This window comes from Cnephaeus nilssonii (genome assembly GCF_951640355.1).
Source record: "Cnephaeus nilssonii genome assembly, chromosome: 10".
In the NCBI taxonomy this organism is placed as follows: domain Eukaryota; kingdom Metazoa; phylum Chordata; class Mammalia; order Chiroptera; family Vespertilionidae; genus Cnephaeus; species Cnephaeus nilssonii.
The window spans coordinates 24,949,559-24,973,814 of NC_137081.1; the positions used below are offsets into that span (position 1 = coordinate 24,949,559).

Genomic DNA, 24,256 nt, shown 5'->3' on the forward strand with positions numbered 1-24,256 from the left:
TGAATTCCAGTGAACATGAAGTAATTTTTCAGTATATGAGTAAATGTCAAATACTGCATGGGATACATGTACTTTAACATTTGTTCATTGTTTATCTGAAATTCAAATTTAGGCATCTTGTATTTTTATTTGTTAAGTCTTGTAGTCCTAAGAGCGAAGGAAAATTTTGGTGTGTAAAAGTGGACCTAGATGCTTTTTAATGGACCTTAGTCTCCACACATTTGTCTACTTGAGGAAGCACCATCTGGCAGTTTCTTTTTCTGGGGTACAACTCTTGTCCTTTCAGTTGTGTGGGCAGGATAGATGTCAGAGGTCAGGATGAAGATATGAAACTAGATTTGCCTACTGCATTAAAACGTCTGTGCGTGTATGTATGTGCGTGCGTGTGTTTGAAGCAGTTCTTCTTTATTTGTCAGGAAACCCAACCCAGATTTGAGCCCATTTCATCTTTGTTGGAAAAGTCTGTGAAGGAGTAGCACATTATCATGGATCACCCATAGTGTTTTTATATTGTATGTTAAAAAGTATGTTTGTTGTTGTTGAGATAGTACATTGACAATGACTCAAAATGGAAAGGAAGTCAAGGCTTCACCCAACCTCTTGCACCTATCTGGTCTGTTGGAAAATGAACTTTTGAAATGCACCTTAGAAATCTCATAGAGTGGTTTTTGCTTTTTTTTTTTTTTAAAGCAGGGAACTTACCTCCCTCAAAATGTGTGTGTGTGTGTAAAAATATCTTCTATAGAAGAAAGAAATGGGTTCTTAGGGTTATTTAAATCTTCATTGTTGATGATTGCCACTACTACAAATTGATTTGGGAGTCCTAGGCATCAGTAAAATATAGTCTTAAAAAGAGATTTAGTTGAATTCCATCAACTTTAATGGTGAGCAAATTAAGATTTAGTTACTTGTACAAGGTCTCACAGTAATTAGTAGCAGAGACTAGGGTCTGTGTATGCATGTATGCTTCTCATTGTATGTGTTGTAATTCCTATTCTGTGTCAACCTGAAATGGTATAAGTTTTCTTGACCAATTTTCTGTTTCCTATTTGATTCTATGCCAAGACCTAGAGTTTTTTTGTTGTTGTTTTAAGAACATCTGGCTTAGACTTGATCTGGAAAAGGAAGATGGAATAAATGTAGATTAAAAAAACAACAGTGTCTGCTCCTGGCCGGGTGGCTCAGTTGGTCGGAGTGTCATCTCATGCACCCAAAGATTGCAAGTTCAATGCACAGTCAGGGCACATACCTAGGATGTGGGTTCCATTTGGGTAGGGACGTTCATAAGCGGTGGCCTATTGATGTTGCTCTCTCACATCTATGTTTCTTTCTCTCTCTCTAAAAATCAATGGACATATCTTCGGGTGGGGTTTAAAAAAAATAAGAAAAAGGATCAGGGTTATGAAGTCCTGAGGTCTGTATTTGTGGTTCAAGAAAACTTTTCAAGCATCTTATTGTTATTATAATAAAAGGACTAAAAAAGTTTACAGTAGATAACTGAAGATTGTGGAAAGATAGTTGGTTCTATTCAGCTGCTTTTCAATTCTTAATCTAAATATATCCATGGCAAAGACTTTCTGGTTTTCTTTTCTTCCCTTTCTCCCTCCCAGTATATCTCCTTAGGGCCAAATTTTATTTTCTGAAGTTAGAATAAATACAAGTTTAATAGCTTTCTTAAAAAGAAAAAGACCAAACTATTACTTTTTCATCAAATTTTCTAGTTGTGAACTGAAAATTTATCTAATCCAGATGGTGCTATGACTCAATCCTCTAATAATGTCTTTAACTGACGTTCTGGTCCAGAATTTTTTGACCTTGTTATTTGTTGTGTAGAGAAAGTAATTACATGCATTAATGATCTTGATTTTTACCTGTAGAGTCTAATTTCATTCTTAGAGAAGTGACTGTTGAGTGGTCAGAGTTGAAATCTTCAAGGCTGTTAAAGATTGTGTTAATAGGGTTTTAGGAAGGAAAAAATCCTTTGTTTTTCCTTTAGTAAAAGGGAGAGTGAGACCCACTGTATTATGTAGTACTGAGTTCTTATTGAACTTAGGCAAATAATAATATTGCAATGAAAATAATACTCACTCAGAGCTTCCAAATTCTGGAGGGATCAGTGGGGGAGAAAAAGATAAATGTTTCAGTTCTGCTTACAAAGATATAATTTACCAGATTGCTCCAAGTCATAGGTAGCCTAAGAGAAAAGGTTTCCTTATATCTGGAAAATGAAAGATTAAAGAACCAGTACTATTTCAAATAAAAACTCATAAAATTATAATCCTCAGAAATTCATTGTCTTGTTATTAAGCCTTATTGGTTTTAATCTTTCTGTTAGAAGCTTTATGAATCTAGTTTTTCATTGAGTTCTGTAAATTTTCACCCAGTTCAAAGGTATGATCTTAAAACTTATCAGAAACCTGTATTTTAGAGTATCAGAGTCCTCTTCATGAATCTCTGCAAAAAAGTATGAGTAATATGATGACTCTGTAAATGACAGGCTTAAGATGACATGGTTAAAGATCTCTGATTACATTGCAGTTGGCAAAGAAATTTGCTTTTTTCTACAACACAGTATTTTCAGATAACAACTAGAATTACAAGTGGAAACATATCAGGATATTGTAGATTCTTTAGAATTTTATATAATTTCTGGAAAATTCATTTTAACAATATGTGCATATAAGTACAATATAATTATTTCTTATTAGAGTAAAGTTTTTGTGTAATTTTAGCATATCAAATAGGTCTAATTAATTTTATTTCTTTTTTTTATAAAGAGAGAGATGTCCCTTGAAATTTCTCAGGGATCTTTCTGAAAAATTTTCAAAGTTATTTTCAGGTTAAGAAAAAGACAGTTTAATGTGGGAAGGCGGGAGCGGGGCGTGGTGAGGGGGGTAAGAGATCAACCAAAGGACTTGAATGCATGCATATGAGCATAACCAGTGGACACAGAGGGGAGATGGGGTGGGGGTGGTGAGGGCATGTGTTGTGGGTTGGGGGCGGCCAGGGAGAGGTCAATAGGGGGAAAGGAGACTTATGTAATACATTAAAAAATAAAGAACTTAAATTAAAGAAAAAAAGACATTTTAGCCCTACCCGGTTGCTCAGTGGTTAGAGCATCGTCCCACAGACTAAAGGGTCACTGGTTCAATTCTAGTGGTCAAGGGCAAATCCTCGGTTTCAGCCTTTGTCAGGGTGCATGTGGGAGGCATCCAAGGGATGTGTCTCTCTCATATTGATGTTTCTGTCTCTCCCCCTCCCTTCCACTTTCTCTAAAAATCAATGGAAGAAAGATATCTTCGAGTTAGGATTAACAAAAAGAAAAAGACAGTTTAATTTTGTATGTATAGGAAGTTTACCAAACACACCAGGTGTTTTAAAACACTCGGTCAAATAGGATCACAGGTCACTGTGAAACAATATTTAGTTATCTACTTAATCATGGTGACAAAGACTTCACAGGCAAATACGGAAAGTTAAATATTTGTAAGTAAAATTTAGTTCTTTTAATATTAAGACTTGGTTTACATAAACAATAAAAAACCTGATGATAATAGAGCATAGGAAATGATTTTAATAAGACAAAATCTTTGCTTTTTCTTTATGATCTCTTATTAAAAGCATACCAATAGTACAGGAAAACTTTGTCCTTTTAACAGAGAAAAAAAACTAAACTCCAATTATGTATCAGCTATTTTTGATATTTAAATTCACTTATTTAATTAAATTCATTTAAATCTTATTGACCATCCATAAAATTTCCCCCCCAAGATTTCCTTTCCACAAACCTTCTACAACTTGTTCCTTTTAGTTTGTTTCATCTTATTCAGAAGTACTTTTTTTTTTTTAAGGACAAACCATTTTAATTTTCTTAAAAATGCATTTGTTTGTATTAAAACTTTGACTGAAAACACATTCTGTATTAATTAGAATTCTCAACCCTTAGAAATTTTAATTTCTAATGACAACTAAAAAGTAAGCAATAGCATTCTTTGTATTGTTAAGTTTATGAATACACTTAAAATGTTTTTATTGTGTTTCTTTTTTTAAGAAAGAGAGGAAGGGAGAGGGTCAGAGAGAGAGAGAGAGAGAGGGAGAGAGAGAGAGAGAGAGAGAGAGAGAGAGAGAGAGAGAGAGAGAAATACAATGTGAGAGAGAAACATCAATCGACTGCCTCCTGCATACCCCTTACCAGGGATCTAGCATGCAAACTGGGCAAGTGCCCTGACCAGAATCGAACTGGTGACCTTTTGGTGCATGAGTTGACGCTCAACCAACTGAGCTACACCTGCCAGGGCTGTGTGTGTTTTAAATACTGCTAGGTTGCTTCAGTGGACTCTGGATACTGCAGTCTTTTGCATACTTGTGAAACTGGTGGATGAAAATTGGTATGGCTTCATTTTAATCTCAGTTGCAAGTTAAGGAGAACATATTGTCTATATGTATTAGCCATCTGCATTTCTTCTTTTTTGGCTTCTCTGTACATAATTCTTTGCCCAGTTTTCCTTTCTGTTTGTTGCTTGATTTTTTTTTTTTTTAAATTTTTAGGAGCTCCACATATTTCATCATGTGTTATTTTTTTCTGAATCTTGTTTTCCTTTCGATTTTTCAAATGGTTTCATTGCAGAAATGTTAAATCTTTAAAATTTTTGTGGAAGAATAAGTCTGTAAGAATTAATAGGAACATTTTGAAGAATAATGATAATGAGGGTCTTACCAGATATTTAAAGCAGTACGTTCTCAAGCATTAGTGTACATAAAAACCACACAGATGTCATTTAAAAATGTGCCACCACTAGAGTTTTGTAAGGGGAGGAAGGAGAGAGACATATCTGAGGATCATCATTTTAAAGATTCTCTTCTGATACGATGGGTTGACACACAGCTGCAAATGTGCTACATTTGGAATAGTATGGTGTTAGCAAAGCAGTTGACGGAGATCCAAGAAGTGGAATAGTGTCCAGAAACAGATCCAAGTGTAAGTGGGAATTTACTGAAGGTGACATTTTGGCTAACTGAGAAAAGGGTGGCTTATTGAATAAATGGCTTCAGGCAGTTCATCTGAAAGAAAAGGTTAGCTTTCTCCCTTACACAATGTAGATAAGTAAACTATATTGATTGAATATCTAAATGTAAAAATTTTGCAAATACTATGAAAAATATAGGTGACCATACGTTTAGCCTGGGATGGAGGAGGCCTTCTTAACTAGATTGGGAACATGAAGGAAAAGATGAACAGATTTTCCAGTCTTTCACTGCTGCTGTGCTAATTCGTGACTATTTCGTTCAGAACAGAAGATCTTCACTATATTAAGCAGAAAGATTTCAGTTGTTGGGAAGGGCTGGAGGAACAGCTTGCCACCATTGCCATCTTCTGGGCCTTCAGGCAGTGGGCATCGATCACAGCTGCTGGCTCCATGTCACACCACCCTAGCCTCCTGATCTAGGAGTAAAGGATTATCTCAGCTATTTTAAAATCTAATTTTCTTGCCTCCAGTTTCTGCTACCTTCAGGTTAGCTATCCTCTGTATACACTTACTTTCTAAACTATGCGTTTGTGTACACTGGAATACAAACTAAGTTTCTTCCCCAGCCTCAGAGGCCATAACAATTTGAACTTTACAATTCGGGGCCTTAAACACCTGCTCTCATTTCCTCCTCATCCCCACCCTGCTCTACTGGAGTGGCTGATTGTTTTTTGAGCACCTCCTGCTTTGGGTGCTCTTCCAAATTTTGTAGTGTTAGCTCTTCAAAATCTCCATTTTCTCTCTTCCTTCCCCCCTCAGCCTTTAAGATCATAAGTTGCTATTTGGTTTAAGAAAACCCAGAAAATTCCAGAAGTAGCTTCTACCTTTCACTATACTCTTCCTGAGATGTTTACCCTTAGTAGTTAGTGATCAGTACTTAGTGTTATAGTTATAGGTCTTATATGATCTGTTTTGAGTTAATTTTCAGTATGGTAGAAGATAGGGGTCTATCTTTGTTGTTTTACATCCAGCTATCCAGTTGTTTCAGCACCATATGTTGAAAAGACTGTTCTTTCACTATTGAATTATCTTGTCATGTTGTTGCAAATCAGTTGTTCATGATATAAGGGTTTATTTTGGACCCTCAGTTCTATTCCGTTGACCTATATTGTCTGTTCTTTTGCTGGTGCCAGACTGTCTTGATTATTACTGCTTTATAGTAAGTTTTGAATTCAGCTTTGTTCTTTTTCAAGATTAAATTTTGGCTATTCAGGCTATTTTGAATTTCCATGTGAATTTCAGGATTAGCTTACAGATTTCTGTATAAAGGCTAAGCAAAGATTTTGATAAGGATTGTGTTGAATCTACAACAATGTGAGGAATGTAGCCCTTTTAACAATATTGTCTTACAATCCTTAAACAGGATGTTTTTCTATTTATTTACGTCTTTAGAATCTTTAAACAATTTTTGTGGTTTTCACAGCACAAATTTTGTGCTTTTTGTTATATCTAATCCTAAATATCGCAAATGTAATTCTTTTCTTAACTTCATATTCTGAATGTTCATTGCTAGTGCACAGAAATACAATTGATTTTTGTATACTCATATCTTGCAACCTTTGCTAAAATCTTTGTTGTATTAGTTTTTTAGTGGGTTACTTAGGATTTTCTTTTTTTTTTTTGGGGGGGGGGCATTTTAAAACCTTTTTTATTATAAAGAAAACCATACAGGAAAGTAGAGAGAATAATGTATTGAGTCTCCATATACTCACCACTTAAGTTAAATAAGTATTAATCTTTTGCCATATTTGATTTACGTTTTTTAACTGAAATGTTGTGATATAAAATTACAGACATAAGCGTTTTACCCTGAAGGTAGTTCATTATACATCTCTACTTTGCCATCTTGACCAGAAGTCCCCTAGAATTTTCTGTACATTACAATCATGTCATCTGTAGATAAAAATGGGTTTTTTATCACAAGATTATTTTATAATTCAAAATGCAAACATACAAAATTAAATTTCATGAGATAACATCATTCTCCTGGATTCCTAAAGTGCATCTGTTCTTTGCAGCTCTGATGCCTGGAAGTGGCAGGACCTTTGTTTTCATTGTGCCATTTTCCTTTACAGAAACCTTCAGTGGTTCCCCATGCCCATGGCAAAACCCCAGGTTCTCTGGACTCATTCTCCAAAGTACTACTCAGTGCATTGTCAGGAAACAGCTCCGCATGGTGAGCAGAGCTTTGGGCAGTTGGGAGTCTTGGCTTCTTACCAGCTGTGCGTGGGCAGATTTGGAGGTGTCCTTGTCTTGTAAAACTGCAGAGTTAGACTTTTAATTTTTTAAGCATCATGTCCTTTCGTTCTTTGAACATATTTATTATAATAGCTGTTCTGATGTTTTGTCTGCAAAAATCAGACATTTGGGCCCTCTGAAGAACGATTTGTTGCCTGCTTTTCCCATATGTGTATATGGATCACACTTTATTTTATTTGCATGCCTTGACTTAAACTGGCTATATTACGTGCTTTATAGCAATTTTGAATTCTGATTCTGAATTCTGATTCCCTCTCCTTTTCTACAGCTTCTTGTTGTGGTGGTGTTTGCTTGTTTATTTGTTTAATAACTTGGCTGGCCTATTTCAGAGAAGTTGATCTTTTCGATAGTGTGCATCCTGTTGCTCCGCAGAGGACACAGCCGATCCTGGGTGCTACATACAGTGTATTTATCTACCTCTCCTAATGACTGTGTAGGATTCATGAGGAAAGGGACTAAGACTTTTGTTCACTGTTGCATTTCTTGTACTTAGAGTAGTATCTCAATAAATCGGATGAATGCAGTGTATAAAATGACCAAAGTTTACTGCCTTCTTGCTTCACAGTTTAAACTGTCCTAATTGAAAAGTATCTAGAACCAACCACTATGGGAAGTGAATTTCATATTTGCTAACTCCAGTTGCTTTTTGCTGTCTAGAGTGAGAGAGTGGGAGCTCGCTGGGAAAGAATGCAGAGACTAGCAGGAGTTCCTCTGGGCCAGGAGAGGAGGCTATGGTGAATATGCAAAGTGCTGCCATCCTTAATGTAATGACACTGAAGAACAGGAAATGGGTACAGTTTTGGTCTCCAATTCATTTGTACGTCTTCTGGCTTGCTCCCTCCTGGCCACTGGGAAGTGTTTGTGGATACTTGGGGTTAGTTTGGAAAAGCTGCCTTTTTACAGGATGGTGTGAAAACTTTTCTGTGGTAACTCCATTGTTAGTAGATACAATACAGATATCAAACATGGGTAGAACTTGACTGCGGCCAGTGCACTAGTTGCTGCTTGATGGGGGGAAAAAATCTTCATTTGCCTATCTAATATGAATAATTTTTTTTAAAGTTATTTAAAATGATTTGAACTAATTTCTTTCTCTTCCTTCTAGATTCTTACGGAAATCTGTTACTTCTACATTTTGAGCACTTATGAATAACCACGTATCTTCAAAACCATCAACCATGAAGCTAAAACAGACCATCCACCCCATTCTTTTATGTTTAATACATTTTATCATATCACTTTATACTATTTTAACATACATTCCATATTATTTTTTGTCTGAGTCAAGACAAGAAAAATCAAACCAAATTAAAGCAAAGCCTGTAAATTCAAAACCCGATTCTGCATACAGATCTGTTAACAGTGTGAATGGCTTGGCCTCAGTATTATACCCTGGCTGTGATACACTAGATAAAGTTTTTATGTACGCCAAAAACAAATTTAAGGACAAAAGACTCTTGGGAACACGTGAAGTTTTAAATGAGGAAGATGAAATACAACCAAATGGAAAAATTTTTAAAAAGGTAAGGTGATCTTTCGTTGCCTTTGAATTTTCTATGCATAAGATGAACTTTTAGAAGTGGTGGCAAGGGACAAGCCTGGCCTACTTCTATCAGAATTTGCTGACATGGCAGGAGAAATAGGGTAGGAAGGGGGCTAGACTGTGTTCTAACCTCTTTGTAGTCGCCAGCACCGATTTGTCCTGAATTTTCACAAAGACATTAAGAACTCTTGCTGGTGTGGGGCACTTCTGCACCTGCATGTCTACCAAGGTTTAGGATAGAATGTCTAGGGCAGTTTTTGGTATGAAACCGCAAACTCTTGGCAGTTCCAGAAGCACCTCTGTGTGCTTGAGATTGCTCTAGGTTTTAGGGTAGCACCTGCTGTCTGTGATTTGAATGTATCATGTCTTGTCCTTGGGTTGTGGCAGTCGCATGGATTTTAAGAATTTCTTTTCACAAATACAGAAGAACCTGCCATTATTGACTTGAAGCAGGGGATAAGACATCCTAGAGGCAGTATAACATAGGGGTTAAGAATCTGGACTCTAGATCCAGAGTACAGGTTTAAATCTCAGCTTTTTCACTTACTAGCTAGCTTTATGACTTTGAAAGAGTTATTTAGCAAATTTGCCTCAGTTTCTTTATTTTTAATATGGAGATAATGATCATGGCTGGTATTTATTAGCATTTCTTTGAAGCAAGGCTGTTGTAAGAGCTTTACATATATCAACCTAGGTAAAACAATAGCTCTATGAGTTAGTGTTATCAGACTTACTTTAGATGACAACAGGGAGGCACAGATAGGTTGAGTAACCTACCCAAGGACATTACAGCTAGCAAGGGGTGAAGCCAGAACTGGAACCCAGGCTGTCTTGCTTTATTTGCGATTCATCAAACTTTTTCAGAAGTCTTGAAATAAACTCTGGTACAGAAATCCTATTATATTTCCTTGTTTGAAATTAGGCTCATTAGAAAGTGCATTAATTTTTGGGTTTTGTGGATAAAGATGAGGCAGATATTTTCTGTTAGCCTTCCTCAGTGGGAAAGGGTGCTGTGCTAAGGCTGCTTTCTGTTGGTTTGAGTGGCAGCTGTGGGCAGGTCTGCAGACTGGACAGTGGGTGTTTCCACTGCACGTTAAACAAGGTAGGCTTTTTTCTCCCTCTTGGTCTCTTATATACACCCATTGTATTGCAGCAGGAACAGAGAAAAGGGGACCGTTCACAGCTGATGTAAGAGTGGGGTTGTGCAGGCCATGTGGCTTCTACTCGGAGCGTTTGCCAGCTGGGAGTGCAGACGTATCTTTTGACGAAGTGTGTCTTCATTTCATAGTTTCCATATTTGAAGACAATCTTTAATTAGGAGAAGAGAGCTAATGAAGTAGCAATATCTAAATGTTTCCTCTTGTTTTGAGGGGTTGAGCTTTGGGAATTAACCCTAGAGTGTATCTGATATGTTTGAAGCAAAGATACTCAAACCTTTATTTTCAGTTAATGATCTGAAGCTTTGTTTCCATCTTATCCTAAAAGTATTTGAGCTACAAGTGGGGAGGTAAGGGAAGAAAATAGGCAGTGTGATGATTTTGCTCTAACTTTGCCCACAATAAGGTGGGCATCAGCGTCATCAAGACAGGCCTCTTTCTAGGGGGCACAAGTAGAAAGACAGAAGCAAAGAAGCAGAGGCTTGGCAAGCTCTTTCAGGACTGTTGTCTTACATTTTAAATGTCGTATGGTTTTATGAGACTGTCACAGAGCTAAGCATCTGGGATGTGTCAGCATCTCCTGACCGCAGACTCCCCAGCACCAAGTGCATTGTTCCAGCATCTTTTGAAATGAACAGTGAAACTGTTGGATCTCCAGAACATCTCTAAAGTACATGTACCTGAAATAGAACAAAGTCGCAAAGAATAACAGAAAAGAGCACAAGGCTGGTTCAGACATGGTGATCTAACCACCAACAACACTACATTTTTTTCTAGTATTTTATACACATTAGAGAGAAGAAAATAAGGAATTATATAATCAGTGTGCTTACAGAGAGATTTCACTATGACATTCCCTCTAAATTTTCCAAAAAGATAATAGAAGTCCTTATTTTTGTTCTTGGGGGTTGACTTTGCTTTCCTTTCCTCATCCTCAATGCCTACTTTTGTCTCATTTCTTGCTGCAGTCACATTTTTTACCCTGTTTACATAGTGCATGATACTCATTTTCTGAGTTATAGGACATTAACATCGTAATTAATTTATGCAGTGGTTTGTCTCTTGGCCAGAGTTTGTGGTTTGGTTATTACTAGTACATTACTCTCCCAGACCAGAACTCTTGGCTCATCTTTTCATACTTGTTCCCCTCTGTCAGCCCCTTTGTTAACAAGGTACCACCCGAACCAAATGGCCCAAGGGAAAAAAGCAGGAGTCTGATCCCCCCTCCCCCCTTTATAGCCTTCCTCCCTCTTTAAAACTGGCCTTGTGCTTTGTTCAGGAACACATGAGATTAGATATTTGATAATGCTAATAATGAGACTCTCTTATCTCAAAAGAAAACAAAAATAAATTATTCTAATCCCTATTCTGATCCACTCACACAGCAGCTGAGGCAGTCTTCTGTGAGCAGCTCACCTTTTCTCTACCCAGTCACATCCCAGCTCCCTTCTCTAGTGCAGGCAAAGCAGTGTGATTTAGTACTTGGGTCCTGGGATGAGGCTGCCTGGGTCAGATTCTCATCCTGTTACTAATAGCTGTGTGAGTTTGAGGAAGTTATATTATCTCTGTGCCTCAGTTCTCATATGTACAATAGCAATAATAATAGTAACTATGTCTAGAGTTACTGTAAGAGTTGAGTAAGCTAATTCTTGCAGCACACTTAGCACCTAGCAAACGGTAGTAAAAGTTGGCTGCCTTCCTCATGACCATCACAGTGATGATTACCAACCGTCCACATTGCTTGAATATTTGCACTTTCTCTGCCTCCCTCCCCACAATCTATATATATAAAAGGCTAATAGGCTAAGTGTCCCTCCGACCGTCCGACTGGTTGCTATGGCACACACTGACCACCAGAGGGCAGACACTCAATGCAGGAGCTGCCGTGATGCACACTGGCCATTTACAAAGAATTGGCACCGTGGACCTGGCACCAACAAAGCAACACTTGGCTTCCCCCAAGTGAGACACAGGCCCCGCCACCACCTTGGAGTGACAGCTCACCCAATCGCAGCCGACATTGCCAAGACCCCATGGCACAAAATGTGACTCACAGCCCAGCCCAGAAACGGTGGCTCTGGGCGCCGGGTAATGACATCACGTAGCAACGCCTGGCTTCCTCCCCCTACCAACTAGCTTCCTTGCAATTTCTTCAGCCCAGGAACATGATTTGCTTTATAGCCAGGTGCAAACATTTTACACTTTAACCAAATGTCTATGAAGCATTTTCCAGTGCCTCATCACATTTGATCCTCACAGAAGCCCTGGAGTAGGTAGATAGGAGACTCGGTAGAATCCTATTTTCATTAGCCGGAAAACGGAGATTTAAAAAGTTTAGAAACTGGACCCGACTGAAAAGAAGTAAGAAATGGTGGACCTTGAAAATGATTTCAGGTTTTCTCACGCAGAATATAGTCAAACACTCATGCAGTTAAATATTTTACCCTTTGTTCTCTCTGTGTGATCTACAATAATAACTTGCTTCGTGTTGATATTTACTGCTGTGTTGCTGACAATTACCTGAAAGAGAAGTTGGGGTGCTTCACTAGACTGGAAAAAGTTTAGCTAAATCAGAAAGCAGGTCTAATTAAGCAAGTTTATTTTATATATATAAAAGGCTAAGTTGACTCGCACATGTGCAATACATATAAAGCTCTTGCTGGCGCCAATTGCACATGTGTGTTTCAATCTGTCATTGTTGATCGTGAATTTGGTTGGCACTTCTATTATAGAGAAAGGGTGAATAGCGATATTAAAATATTTCTTCTAATTAATTTCCTTTTAATGTGCATGAAATTGTGCACCAGGCCTCTAGTTTGTTTATAATGATCTTTATTTGCAGAGAGAAAGGTTAAATGAAGCCAGCTGTACTTTGCTAAGGAGGCAGGAAAGTACATAATTTTGAAATATTTCTCTTGTAAATGGTTATAGTAAAAAAAAGTCCTGGTGCCTATAGGGGTTAGGCTCAGTGACCTGGAACTTGATCTTAATAGACTGTCTCATTCTTCAGGGTCCTGAATGGTTATTTATGTGCTTTTATAGAATGTTCTGTATGTTACCTTCATTTATTTTTATTGTTTTCTTTTGAGATAAGGGAAGCTCATTATTAGCATTATCAAACATCTAATCTCATATGTTCCTGAACAAAGTAAATTAAGTTCTCGTGTTCCAGGCAGTGCTAGTGTGAATGATAACATTGATATTTACACATGTGTATATCATACCTGTCATGGAATAAAAATCCAGCCAATTAAATGTGAGGGAGGGAAGTTACTATAGGGATAATCTTAATCCTCCCCTTAGGTTTACAGAGAAGAGGGACAGACCCAGGGAGTGCATGCTCCTTGAATTCTGTGCCCCAGGCGCCTTGCCTTATCCTCGTTCCTGCCCTGGCCCAGCCCAGCCAGTTTGAAGGACAGAAAGAACAAAGTTGTATTTACAGGAAGGGAGTCTGGGAGGAGGGCTGGAAATGAGCACAGGGAAACCTGCACTGCTAGGTCCCTTAGGGCCTTTAGGCCAGGTAAGGTTTTTGGACTACATTTCTACCAGACAGGGGAAATACTGGAGTATTGACAGAGCAATTAGCTGACTTATGTATTAAAAAAACAACAACACTAGTTACTATAGCAAGAATGGGTTGTAGAGGAATAAGAATGGAAGCGGGTTGCCAAGTTGGGATTCATTAGTTCAGGGGGAGAGATGGACTAGGGGTGGTCAGGAATGGACATAGAAATTTGGGAAGCTCTTCGAAGCACAGTCGTTGTGAATTTGGCTTTTGTCAGGGACACTTCAGCCATTGTAACACCTGAGGGACTCTGCTGCGAAGAGTGTTGGTACAGATGGGTGAAGGTTATTGAACTTGGTGGTAGGTAGTTAAGGGAGTTTCTGTTTAATTTTTAATTTCTCAGTGAAGTATCATCACCTGGAAGTGGAGAAGGGTGGCAGAGGGTGAGAAAATGAAGATGCTAGGAAAGTGGTGAGATCTATGATTCTGGATTAGCAGTTGTCAGAAGTATAGGCAGGGAATAAATAAATTTAATCTCAGGCTGGGCTCACTATAGGGACAAAATTAGGGTTAGAAACTGTTCCAGCACAAGTCAGATAAAATTATGAGGTCCTCTAAATGTAACATTTATGGGAAAGATGACTACTGGAAGATTCAGTGTTTTAACCCTTTGCACTTGCTTGCTTTTTTCTCGATTCCTTTATTCTAATGCTAACCGTGTCGAGTCACACTCGACATCCGAGTGCAAAAGGTTAAAGAATTAAATGAAAGTCAGATTTTGGTTATACTTGCGTTAAACTCATGATTTGATTTCTTTGCCACAACGTGGCGCCATCATATGGCTTTACATATTTGGACTATATATGTGACTAGAGGCCTGGTGCACGAATTTGTGCACCGGTGGGATCCCTCAGCCTGGCTTGCGGGATCGGGCTGAAACTGGCTCTCCAACACCCCCTGCGGGGTCCCGGATTGAGAGAGGGCACAGGCCAGGTTGAGGGACCCCACCAGTGCATGACTGGGGCCGGGGAGGGACGTGGGAGGTTAGTCAGCCAGGGCGGGACCGTGGGATGGCTCCAGGGCATGTCTGGCCCGTCTCGCTCAGTCCTGATTGGCTGGACCCCAGCAGCAAGCTAACCTACCAGTTGGAGTATCTGCCCCCTGGTGATCATAGCGACTGCTCTACCAGTTGACTGACAGCCCCCTGGTGGTCAGTGCACATCATAGCGAGCGGTTGAGCAGCCTTAGCATATCATTAGCATGTTATACTTTGATTGGTTGAGCATTTGACTGGACACTTAGCATATTAGGCTTTTATTATATAGGACTAGAGGCCCGGTGCGCGAAATTTGTGCACGGAGAGGGGGGGTTGTCCCTCAGCCCAGCCTGCACCCTCTCCAATCTGTTACCCCTCGAAGATTGGAGATCCCCAGTGGGATCAGGCCTAAACGGGCAGTCGGACATCCCTCTCACAATCCAGGACTGCTGTCTCCCAACTGCTCGCCTGCCTGCCTTCCTGATTGCTCCTAACCGCTTCTGCCTGCCAGCCTGATCACCCCTTAACCACTCCGCTGCCAGCCTGATTGATGCCTAACTGCTCCTCTGCCAGCCTGTTTGCCCCCAACTTCCCTCCTCTGCTGGCCTGGTCACCCCTAACTGCCCTCCCCTGCAGGGTTGATCGCCTCCAACTGCCCTCCCTTGCAGGCCTGGTGCCTCCCAACTGCCCTCCCCTGCTGGCCATCTTGTGGTGGCCATCTTGTGTCCACATGTGGGCAGGATCTTTGACCACATGGGGGCAGCCATATTGTGTGTTGGAGTGATGGTCAATCTGCATATTACTCTTTTATTAGATAGGATGCCTTTTCGGAATACATATATTCTCTGACACTTAAAAGCTAGACATTTAGATTCTTGAATCTGGGAGTAGCTAGGAGGTAGCTCATGCTTATCTTTAGAGTATAAAATTCTTAATTGCAATCCAGTTCCTGCATGTTTTGGCCCAATTCTCATCTGTCTTCTCACCCCCACAGAGCTCCTTTTGAAGTTTTGGAGCTCCCCATGCTGAACATGTTGTGGGGGTGAAGAGCAAGGTGAGAGTTTGGGACCACTAACATTAAATAAGTATTTTAAATACAGTCGTGTTATCCATCAAAATAAGTATTTCTTAAGTTCATTATTGAATAGTACACTAGAGGGCAGCATTTATCTTTTTTCAATTTTTATCTCCATCTTATTTCTGAAAATTTCTTAAATGTTGTATGCATTTTTAAAAATGAATATGATTTGATGGTTCTAAGGTGTGTGACATATATTGATGACAAAGCCATATTTGAGAACTATATATTTTTGTAGTGAAAGGAGCTTTTAAATCAGCTTGTATGTAGTTGGGGATTTATAGTCTGATCTAACCTAAAGATAAAAATACGTTAACCAGCTTTAAAAGGAGATTGTAACTAATGTAGACTCAATGTTACCTGAACTTCTGGAAAGCACAGATGAAATATTGAATGTCTGGCGGTGCCAGTGAGTATTCTGGTCCAAACCTGGTCACGGAAAGAGACTTGTTCACTTTGCTTATCCAGTGTCAGATACAGCCATTCAAATTGAACCGTCATAAACATTTTTCTTAGCCTGGGTCTGGCCAGTTTTTTTTTTTTGTGTGTGTGTGCATTGTATTTTACCATCTGATATTGAATCCAGGAATTCATAAGTAAACAGAAAGTAAAATTTTGGTGTCAGTAATGTTTAATACTAGGCTAAATTTTCAATTATTAGCCAAATCCTTTAAGTAAATAAAATCTATAAGTGAATTATTAGTATATGACCCTTGCGCCAGAAATGTGACCTTTAAGATCCTGTCAAACCCTGAATATTTTTGAAAAAAACAACAACAAAAAAACACCTCCTCCCCCACACAAAAGTTAAAGATTTAGCATAAAATTTGAATTGTCATAGAAGATAGCACAAAAACAGCTAATTTTCAAAACAGATTTTTCACTTTAAACCCACTTTTTGTTAAAAAATAGCTTAATTACATGCAAACATAACTTTCTTATTTGTCAAAATTTGGAACACATCCTGGCTTTTTAGAAACTAATATTTTGGTTATATTGAAAGCTATTTGTATGGTTTTTGTTTGTTTTACCAGGTTATTCTTGGACACTATCATTGGCTCTCCTATGAAGATGTCTACGTTAGAGCTTTGAATTTTGGAAATGGCTTACAGGTGTTGGGTCAGAAACCAAAGACCAACATTGCTATCTTCTGTGAAACCAGGGCCGAGTGGATGATTGCTGCACAGGCGTGCTTTATGTATAACTTTCAGCGTACGTGGGCTTTCTTTTTCTTGTCTTCTGGAAGAGTGGACCTATGTTATTGTGGGAGAGATATACTGACTTTTATTATAAATATTTCACTCTTACGAGTAAAATTCTGATGTTATTTTTCACCTTGCATTCAGTGGAGAATTTGTTATTACTTAAAATTACTGATCTGTTTTTGGGAAAAGAAACTAGTTGTGGAGCAATTGGTACAGTCACTGTAGTAAGTGGACTTGAATCTACTAATAGGGGACTATCTGGGTATAAGGAGCCATGTCTATACACTGCTATCATCTCTCAGGATTTCCCCTTTGAAGGTGGCATCATTTTGTTAGGCCACTTCTATCAGAGGTAGCAGTTGCCCTTTAAAATACTTCCAATACTCAAATCCAGGTGCTAGGCTAAACGATAGAGAATTTTTATGTTGTGTTTATTTGAGTAGTATTCATGATGCCTCAGTCTGTGAGGTAGTCTTGGAAGCTTAGTTGAGAGTTCTTGGTGCCAAAATGTGATATTAAGTATGGACATTATCTTATCCTTGAGATCAGGATTGGGGAATGTCCGGCCTGCTGGCCATATCAGGCCTGAGAAATCTTTTGGTCTGGTCCTGCCAAGGTATTAGGGGTGAGTTAATTAAATGGCTGAACAAATATAGCAGATTAATTTTTAAGTTGATAATTTTGTATGGCCCTGAGAATGATGTTAAAACTATCCAAATGGCCCTTGGCAGGAAAAAGATTCCCCACCCCTGTTCTAGATGAAACAGAAAAGGTCCTTTTACCAGATTTCTTGCTGTAAATGCCTTCACTATTTTTTTTCCCCTTTAAATTGTTACACCTTTTTATTTTCACAGGTTTAGGTTTATAAAGTGTTTCTTTTGAGAAGCTTGAAAATAATCATTTTTCTTAAAGTCACGTTAAGTCTTACTCTATTGAGTTAAGCAGAAAGCAATTAAAAATCCACCATATTATTTAATTTCAACATTTTAAAGAATGTTTTTCTGTAGATTTTTCTGCTTTGGGATAAGCAGTACTGACACTTGTTCATGCTATTACTGTAACATGTAATAACTTAAATCTGACAATGTGTTATTTTAATTGGTATATATATTTTTTTCATATTTTAGTACCAAGTAGTTAACATCTGAGATTTGACATTTTAGAAGTCAGATATGATTACTTCCAATATGACAGTCCCATAGTAACATCTATAGGTGAAAAAAAATAAAATTAAATATTTTTAAATTTTAAAGTATTGAAAACCTTGGGGGAAACCAGGATAGGGTAAGTAGGCAAAATGTTAATTAGCATATTAAGGATTTGGGAAAACAGTACAGTTAGATCATAAACTATGGATCTAATGATGGAGGGTTCAGTATGCTCCCTTCTGATTCATATACACTTGCAAAGGTTTTACCTATGTTTAGTATGCCCTTGCAATGTTCAAGTATTGACTTGCCCTTCTGTTCCCTATAGTTGTTACGTTGTATGCGACACTAGGAGGTCCGGCAATTGTTCATGGACTAAATGAAACAGAGGTGACCAACATCATTACTAGTAAAGAACTCTTGCAAACAAAGTTGAAGGTGAGGACTGGAGTTGTTTTAATAACTGTCCGATACTTTTGAATTTTCAGTGTCATGAGCTTTATTGTTGATGCTTAGTTCTTTTATGATCTTTAAAATCCTTATTATCTTTATAAACTTATAGGAATATAATTTTATTCCTTTAGTAAAGAAAAAGTGGATTTCATATATACATATAACTAGTGCAAGAGAGTTAAAAAATTATTAATATTCCCATATCTAAGGTAGAGTTTATAAACCTTTTCTTTATTGTGCTCATCTATTTTCTAGTCTATTTTAAATTAAATTTTAATTTTGAAGGGTTATTTTTAAGCTGATACTTTTATTTCTGAAGCATTGAGTCATGAGTTTTGAGAATTTTTTAAAGAGAAAAGAGAGATTTTATGAAACTACAGGAAAAATGGGCTTCTTTAATTTCTAGATAACTCCCCATTAAAAAATAATTTCTGATTAAAAAAATACACAAGTTTATAAGTGAGTGCCATTCTTTCCCCTTCCTCTGCATCTATTAGCCTCTTATTACATAAGGGGATTGGCTCTCCTGCAGTTTAGGCAGCCTATGTTTACATGCCCGTTTTGTGAGGAAGTAACTTTGTTGATCAAGGTTTTACCAAAGAGCGAGAGATACCAGTAAATCTGGTGCTAAAGAATAGTAATTTAAATTTCAGACCAATATTTCTCCATCTAAAAAGGGGTATTCCTACCCCCCCTTTATTTTGAGGCAAGAAGTTAATAATTCATTGAATATGGTAAACTGCTTTCCTTGTGATCTAGACCATTTGCTAAGCTACTTCATGAAGAATAATGAATGTGGTGAATGCTTGTGTGTTTCCAGGATATAGTTTCTTTAGCTCCACGCCTGCGGCACATCATCACTGTCGATGGTAAGCCACCTACCTGGTCCGAGTTCCCCAAGGGCGTCATCGTGCACACCATGGCCGCAGTGCAGGCTCTGGGAGCCAAGGCGAGCACGGGTATGTCGCAGCTCCCTGACCCTTCTGTGTGCTCTGCAGGGACCCTGCTTTCCAGAATAATTTCTAGACCATCTCTCTGGGAGTAAGATCACTCTGGGTATACTTCCATCTACCCTTTCAAGAAAGGTATAAGGAAAAATTCAAGCAGTAATCTACGAACGTTCTAAAAATAGTATTTATTTGAATTTAGTTTTAAACATGTTTTACTTTATATAACTTTTCGTTTTTTTTCTGGTAATTTTAGATGGTTTAAAGTTAGTTTTATAACTAATGACATTAAACTTGTCCTCTGTGGAATAATTATTTGTGAGTATTAAAAGATAGCTAAACCCAGATCCCTCCTTTTACTCTCTGTTCCAACTGTACCTCTTCCAAAAGGGACATCTTTTTATCCTCCAACTAGCACACCTAGGCACGGTGACTCCAGGATTTCCTTCTCTCAAATAGGTGTCAGAAAATGTTAACAAGTATATTGGTATTTAAGGATATCATAGAAAGCTGCTTAGATGCTGGGGTATATTTCCTTTCTAGTTGGACACTTCGTGACTAATTCAGTGTAAGCATTGGCTGAACTCTGGAATGGGGTTATGCTGACATTAACCCCATTAATTTTGGGCAGATTGAATTTTAGGTGCTGGTGGGGCATTCAGATGTCGCTGTCTAGTGGGCAGTGACTGTACAAGTCTCGTACTCTGCAGTGAAGTGTGGAGTTAGGAGATTTAGAAGCCAGAAGCAGTTTGTTTTTTTGTTTGTTTTCTTCTACCATGGATGGAGAACCTCCCAATTCACTTTGAGGGGCACAGTCCTAGCCCCCAAAGGCGATGAGATTGCTTGCTGCCAGCACCTCCTGTTTAAAGTGCTGCTATAACAAACAGCTTAGGTGCCTGGCAGTTAAGTTTTAATTAGCTGTGGAGTAGGTGAGGTCACCCATGGAGATTGGTGCATTCAGATGCCACCCAGGATTGGCCAGAGAGGAAGGGAGAAATCATGTCTCAGTGAGGCAGGAGTCAGCAGGACCAGGTGCACAGAGTGAGTCAGATGACACAAGGAGAGCAAGGGGACCATTGACTTAGCAGATGTCACCTCAGAGAACAAGTTCCAAGAAGTGGGATGAAGGCGTGGATGTAGATTAGGGAGTGAGGACCTGAATGAGAACAATTGTTGAAAAATATGTCTGTAGGCAGGAGAGGAAGGGTTCACTTGGGAACATGTTGAAAATTTTCCCCTGCTTGCTTAGGAAGTCCACATTTAGGGTAGTTCCCGGATTAATTCAGGCAGATCATCAGTGCCACCCACGATCCACTTCTCTTTGTCTACCCTGTCTCCTCTGTAGGATGTTGGCTGCTGTCCTTAGGCTTGTCAAATGGAGGACGTTGTCCTTAATACAGAATTCCGAGTGTAGCAAAGTTAACTTACCATTGCGAAGCAGAGAACATTTTTAGCAAATGTCTAGGTACCCTTGTTCATCCACCCTAATTTTTAGTTGCATATCTGGAATAGCCTTTTATCTTCCTACCTCCTTCCTTGCCTTTCTAAATTAGGTAGCCACACAGCAGCTAAAGCGATCCTTGTCCAGGATGATGACAAAGCAACATTGCTTTCCCCCAAGTGAAATCCTAAGTCCTAGCATAGCCTCGAAGGCTCTACATGGTGTGGGCCCGGCTGCTGCCTCCCCTTCCTTCCTGCTGCTTTTCTCTTGCTTGCTCCTCCCCACCACACTTCCTGCTGCTCTGTATTTATGCCAAGCACATTCGTATCTCGGGGCCTTTGTACCTGCTTATTTTCTACTTGACACAATCTCCCACTCTCAGCGTTTTCCTGGCTCTTTCTCACTTTCTTCAGGTCTTTATTACAATATCAATTCCAGAAAGGCCTCTCCTGACTTTTTCATCTAAATGGCTTTACTTGTCTTACTTTATTTTTCTTCATAGCTTTTATTATATGATAGATTTATATGTTAGTCTATCCCAACAGACTATATGTTCTTTATGTGCCGGGACTTGATCTGTGTGATTACAATGAACAATTTTTGAATTGAGTTAATAAACATTATTATGAAAAAAATCAGTGCTTTGGCTAGATTTCTTAGAAGTGTATTGTGTATGTGTTTTTCTCCAATACAGAAAACAAACCTCAGAGCACACCGGCACCCTCAGATATTGCAGTAATCATGTACACAAGCGGGTCCACAGGACTTCCCAAGGGGGTCATGATCTCCCACAGCAACATCATTGCTGGCATCACGGGGATGGCGGAAAGGATTCCACGCCTGGGGTATGTCTTAGTGAGTAAATGCGGGGGAGGCCAGTGTTTATATCTATTATATAGTAAGCCTCCCTGGCTCTTCTCTCACACAACACCACACGTGGAGTCAAATTGATGCCCTGAGGGCCTTCCCATGTGCCTTCTCAAGCTTGCTCCCACTGTAGTCACTTTCAGAGAGCGCGCACCTGACCATTTCTTCTCACATCTCCCTTTTCTTTCAGAGAGGAAGATGTTTACATTGGCTATTTGCCTCTGGCCCACGTGTTAGAATTGAGTGCGGAGCTTGTCTGTCTTTCTCACGGATGCCGCATTGGTTACTCTTCACCACAGACGTTAGCAGATCAGGTAAATTAAGTGTCTATGACATGAGATACAAAAAAATCATAGTCATTTTTAACACATTTTCCCTGACAGTTTGGCACTATATTGTGAAGATGACAGTTCATTTTAAAATAAGCACTTGATTTTTAGATTATAAGTAAGTTAAAATGATGAATTTATAATACATTTTTTTAATCTAAGAATTTCATTGAATTTTAAAATAAGAATCACTACATATAGATCACTTTTTCTCTCTATAGTCTTCAAAAATAAAAAAAGGAAGCAAAGGGGATACCACCATGTTGAAGCCAACACTGATGGCAGCGGTTCCGGTAAGAACTGGCCACTAATTAATATTGAGTTCTCAAGAAGTGTCATCTTCTACAGACATACATGCTAGTGGGAAAGATACTGTGGTTGAGGAGGTCATGTAGGGTTTATCCTCATTGATTTTCTGTATTACTTGAAGCTCTATGGATATAGTCCGTCTTTATTATCATATCATCAGTGCCTTTTTCTAGATAGCTTCTTGTTCAAATTCTTTTCATGAGGTTTGTTTGCTATTAGTAGAAACCTGAAACTCAGCAGGAGATAGGAGAGAAGAGTTAAGATCACCTCCTTCTAAGCAAGTAGTGTAATTACCTCCTGAGTCCTCAGGAAAGTCTGGCCTAGACACCAAAAAAAGTGGCCGAGAACTTGGTGCCACTTTGAATGGGAGGGGCCTGAGAGTAAGGTTAATGGAACTGAGACACATTGATTTTCTCTCCATATGTAAGTCTTATGTGGCTTTCTGATTTTATTTGAAAGTGTTGGGAATTATCAGATATCTGAGTGCTCATGTCTAAGTATAATTACATAGTTATTCCAAAATCAAACATAAATGACTGGCGCTTTTGGAATTTCTATAGGTATATCGTTTTCTTAGTGCTATCTTGCTTTAAATTTTCAGTTCATGTAAAAATTCAATATAATTTGAAATTGTAGAGGAAAAACTATTTGAAGTCATTAAAGTATATTTCATAGTAGTAATAGGCCTAGCAAGCAAAATATAGTGCAGACAAGGAAAATTTTCTGGGTGCAGCATTGAAAGACAAAACCAGCCAAAATAACCCAAGGTCCTCTTGATAGCGAAGAATGTGGTACTCTATAACTAAAATCATTTCATATAGTTGTTTATTTACTTAATGAGTTCAGTTTTTAGTTCAGAATAAATAAGATGAAAAAAAGCAATATAAAAAATCAGTAATGATATATTACTGCCCAAATGCTTTTCTCTTTTTACTACTAATGAACATCTACTTATATGTTTGCTATTAAAAGTTATTTTCACAGAAACCTCATTTTTAAACTAATTTTGGCTGTATCTTAAAAATATGTTCCTGATGGGATATATCTTTTGAAATGTCTCAATATTGATAGAACTATTAATTTGATGTGAAGATTTTAATATGTAAGGCACCCGATAACATCATTAACTGTATTAACTAATTTTTATACGTATAGGAAATCATGGATCGAATCTACAAAAATGTCATGAATAAAGTAAATGAAATGAGTAGTTTTCAACGTAATCTGTTTATTCTGGCCTATAATTATAAAATGGAACAGATTTCCAAAGGGCGAAGTACTCCCTTGTGTGACAGGTAAGGAAAGGTTCTCTCTCTGGATAATTGAGGTGCTTTGTTCAGATCAGTAGCCCTGTTAATTGAAGTAGTGGTAAGAAATAAACTTATTTTAAAAAGTAAAGAGATACTTCTGGCGTGGCTCAGTGGTTGAGTGTTGACCTATGAACTAGGAGGTCATGGTTCAATTCCTGGTCTGGGCACATGCCCGGGTTGCGGGCTGAATCCTAAGTGTGGGACGTGCAGGAGGCAGCTGATCAATGATATTCTCTCTTATCATTGATGTTTCTTATCTCTTTCTCCCTCTCCCTTCCTTTCCTAAATAAATAAAAACATATTTAAAAAAATAAGAGGGACTCTTTAAAAATTCCATCTTGCATACGAATATGAGCAATTAAAAAATTGCCATTTTATTTGACAAAAATTTCCACTTACTCGATTTAATAATGTGCTTATATTTTATATGGACTCTTGTGTGATTTGAATTATTTTAATTATTTCTCTTTGCTTTTAAATTTATTTCAATCCTATCTAATAAAAGAGTAATATGCAAATTGACCATCAGTCCAAGACACAAGATGGCCACCCCCATGTGGTCAAAGATGGATGCCCCCATGTGGACACAAGATGGCCACCACAAGATGGCTGGCAGGGGAGGGCAGTTGGGGGCAGTTGGGG

The 24,256-nt window shown here is 38.4% G+C and overlaps 1 protein-coding gene across 1 annotated transcript in view; it reads left to right on the forward strand.

Moving 5' to 3' along the window:
- Window positions 1–24,256, forward strand: part of ACSL3 (acyl-CoA synthetase long chain family member 3) — a 57,469-nt gene that overhangs the window by 12,048 nt on the left and 21,165 nt on the right. Inside the window, exons 2-9 of the mRNA XM_079782802.1 lie at window positions 8,392–8,809; window positions 16,640–16,817; window positions 18,287–18,396; window positions 19,232–19,370; window positions 21,494–21,644; window positions 21,857–21,980; window positions 22,217–22,288; window positions 23,460–23,599. Coding sequence (XP_079638928.1) covers window positions 8,432–8,809; window positions 16,640–16,817; window positions 18,287–18,396; window positions 19,232–19,370; window positions 21,494–21,644; window positions 21,857–21,980; window positions 22,217–22,288; window positions 23,460–23,599 — 1,292 coding nt within the window. The 5' untranslated portion in view covers window positions 8,392–8,431. The remainder of the gene's footprint in view (window positions 1–8,391; window positions 8,810–16,639; window positions 16,818–18,286; window positions 18,397–19,231; window positions 19,371–21,493; window positions 21,645–21,856; window positions 21,981–22,216; window positions 22,289–23,459; window positions 23,600–24,256) is intronic.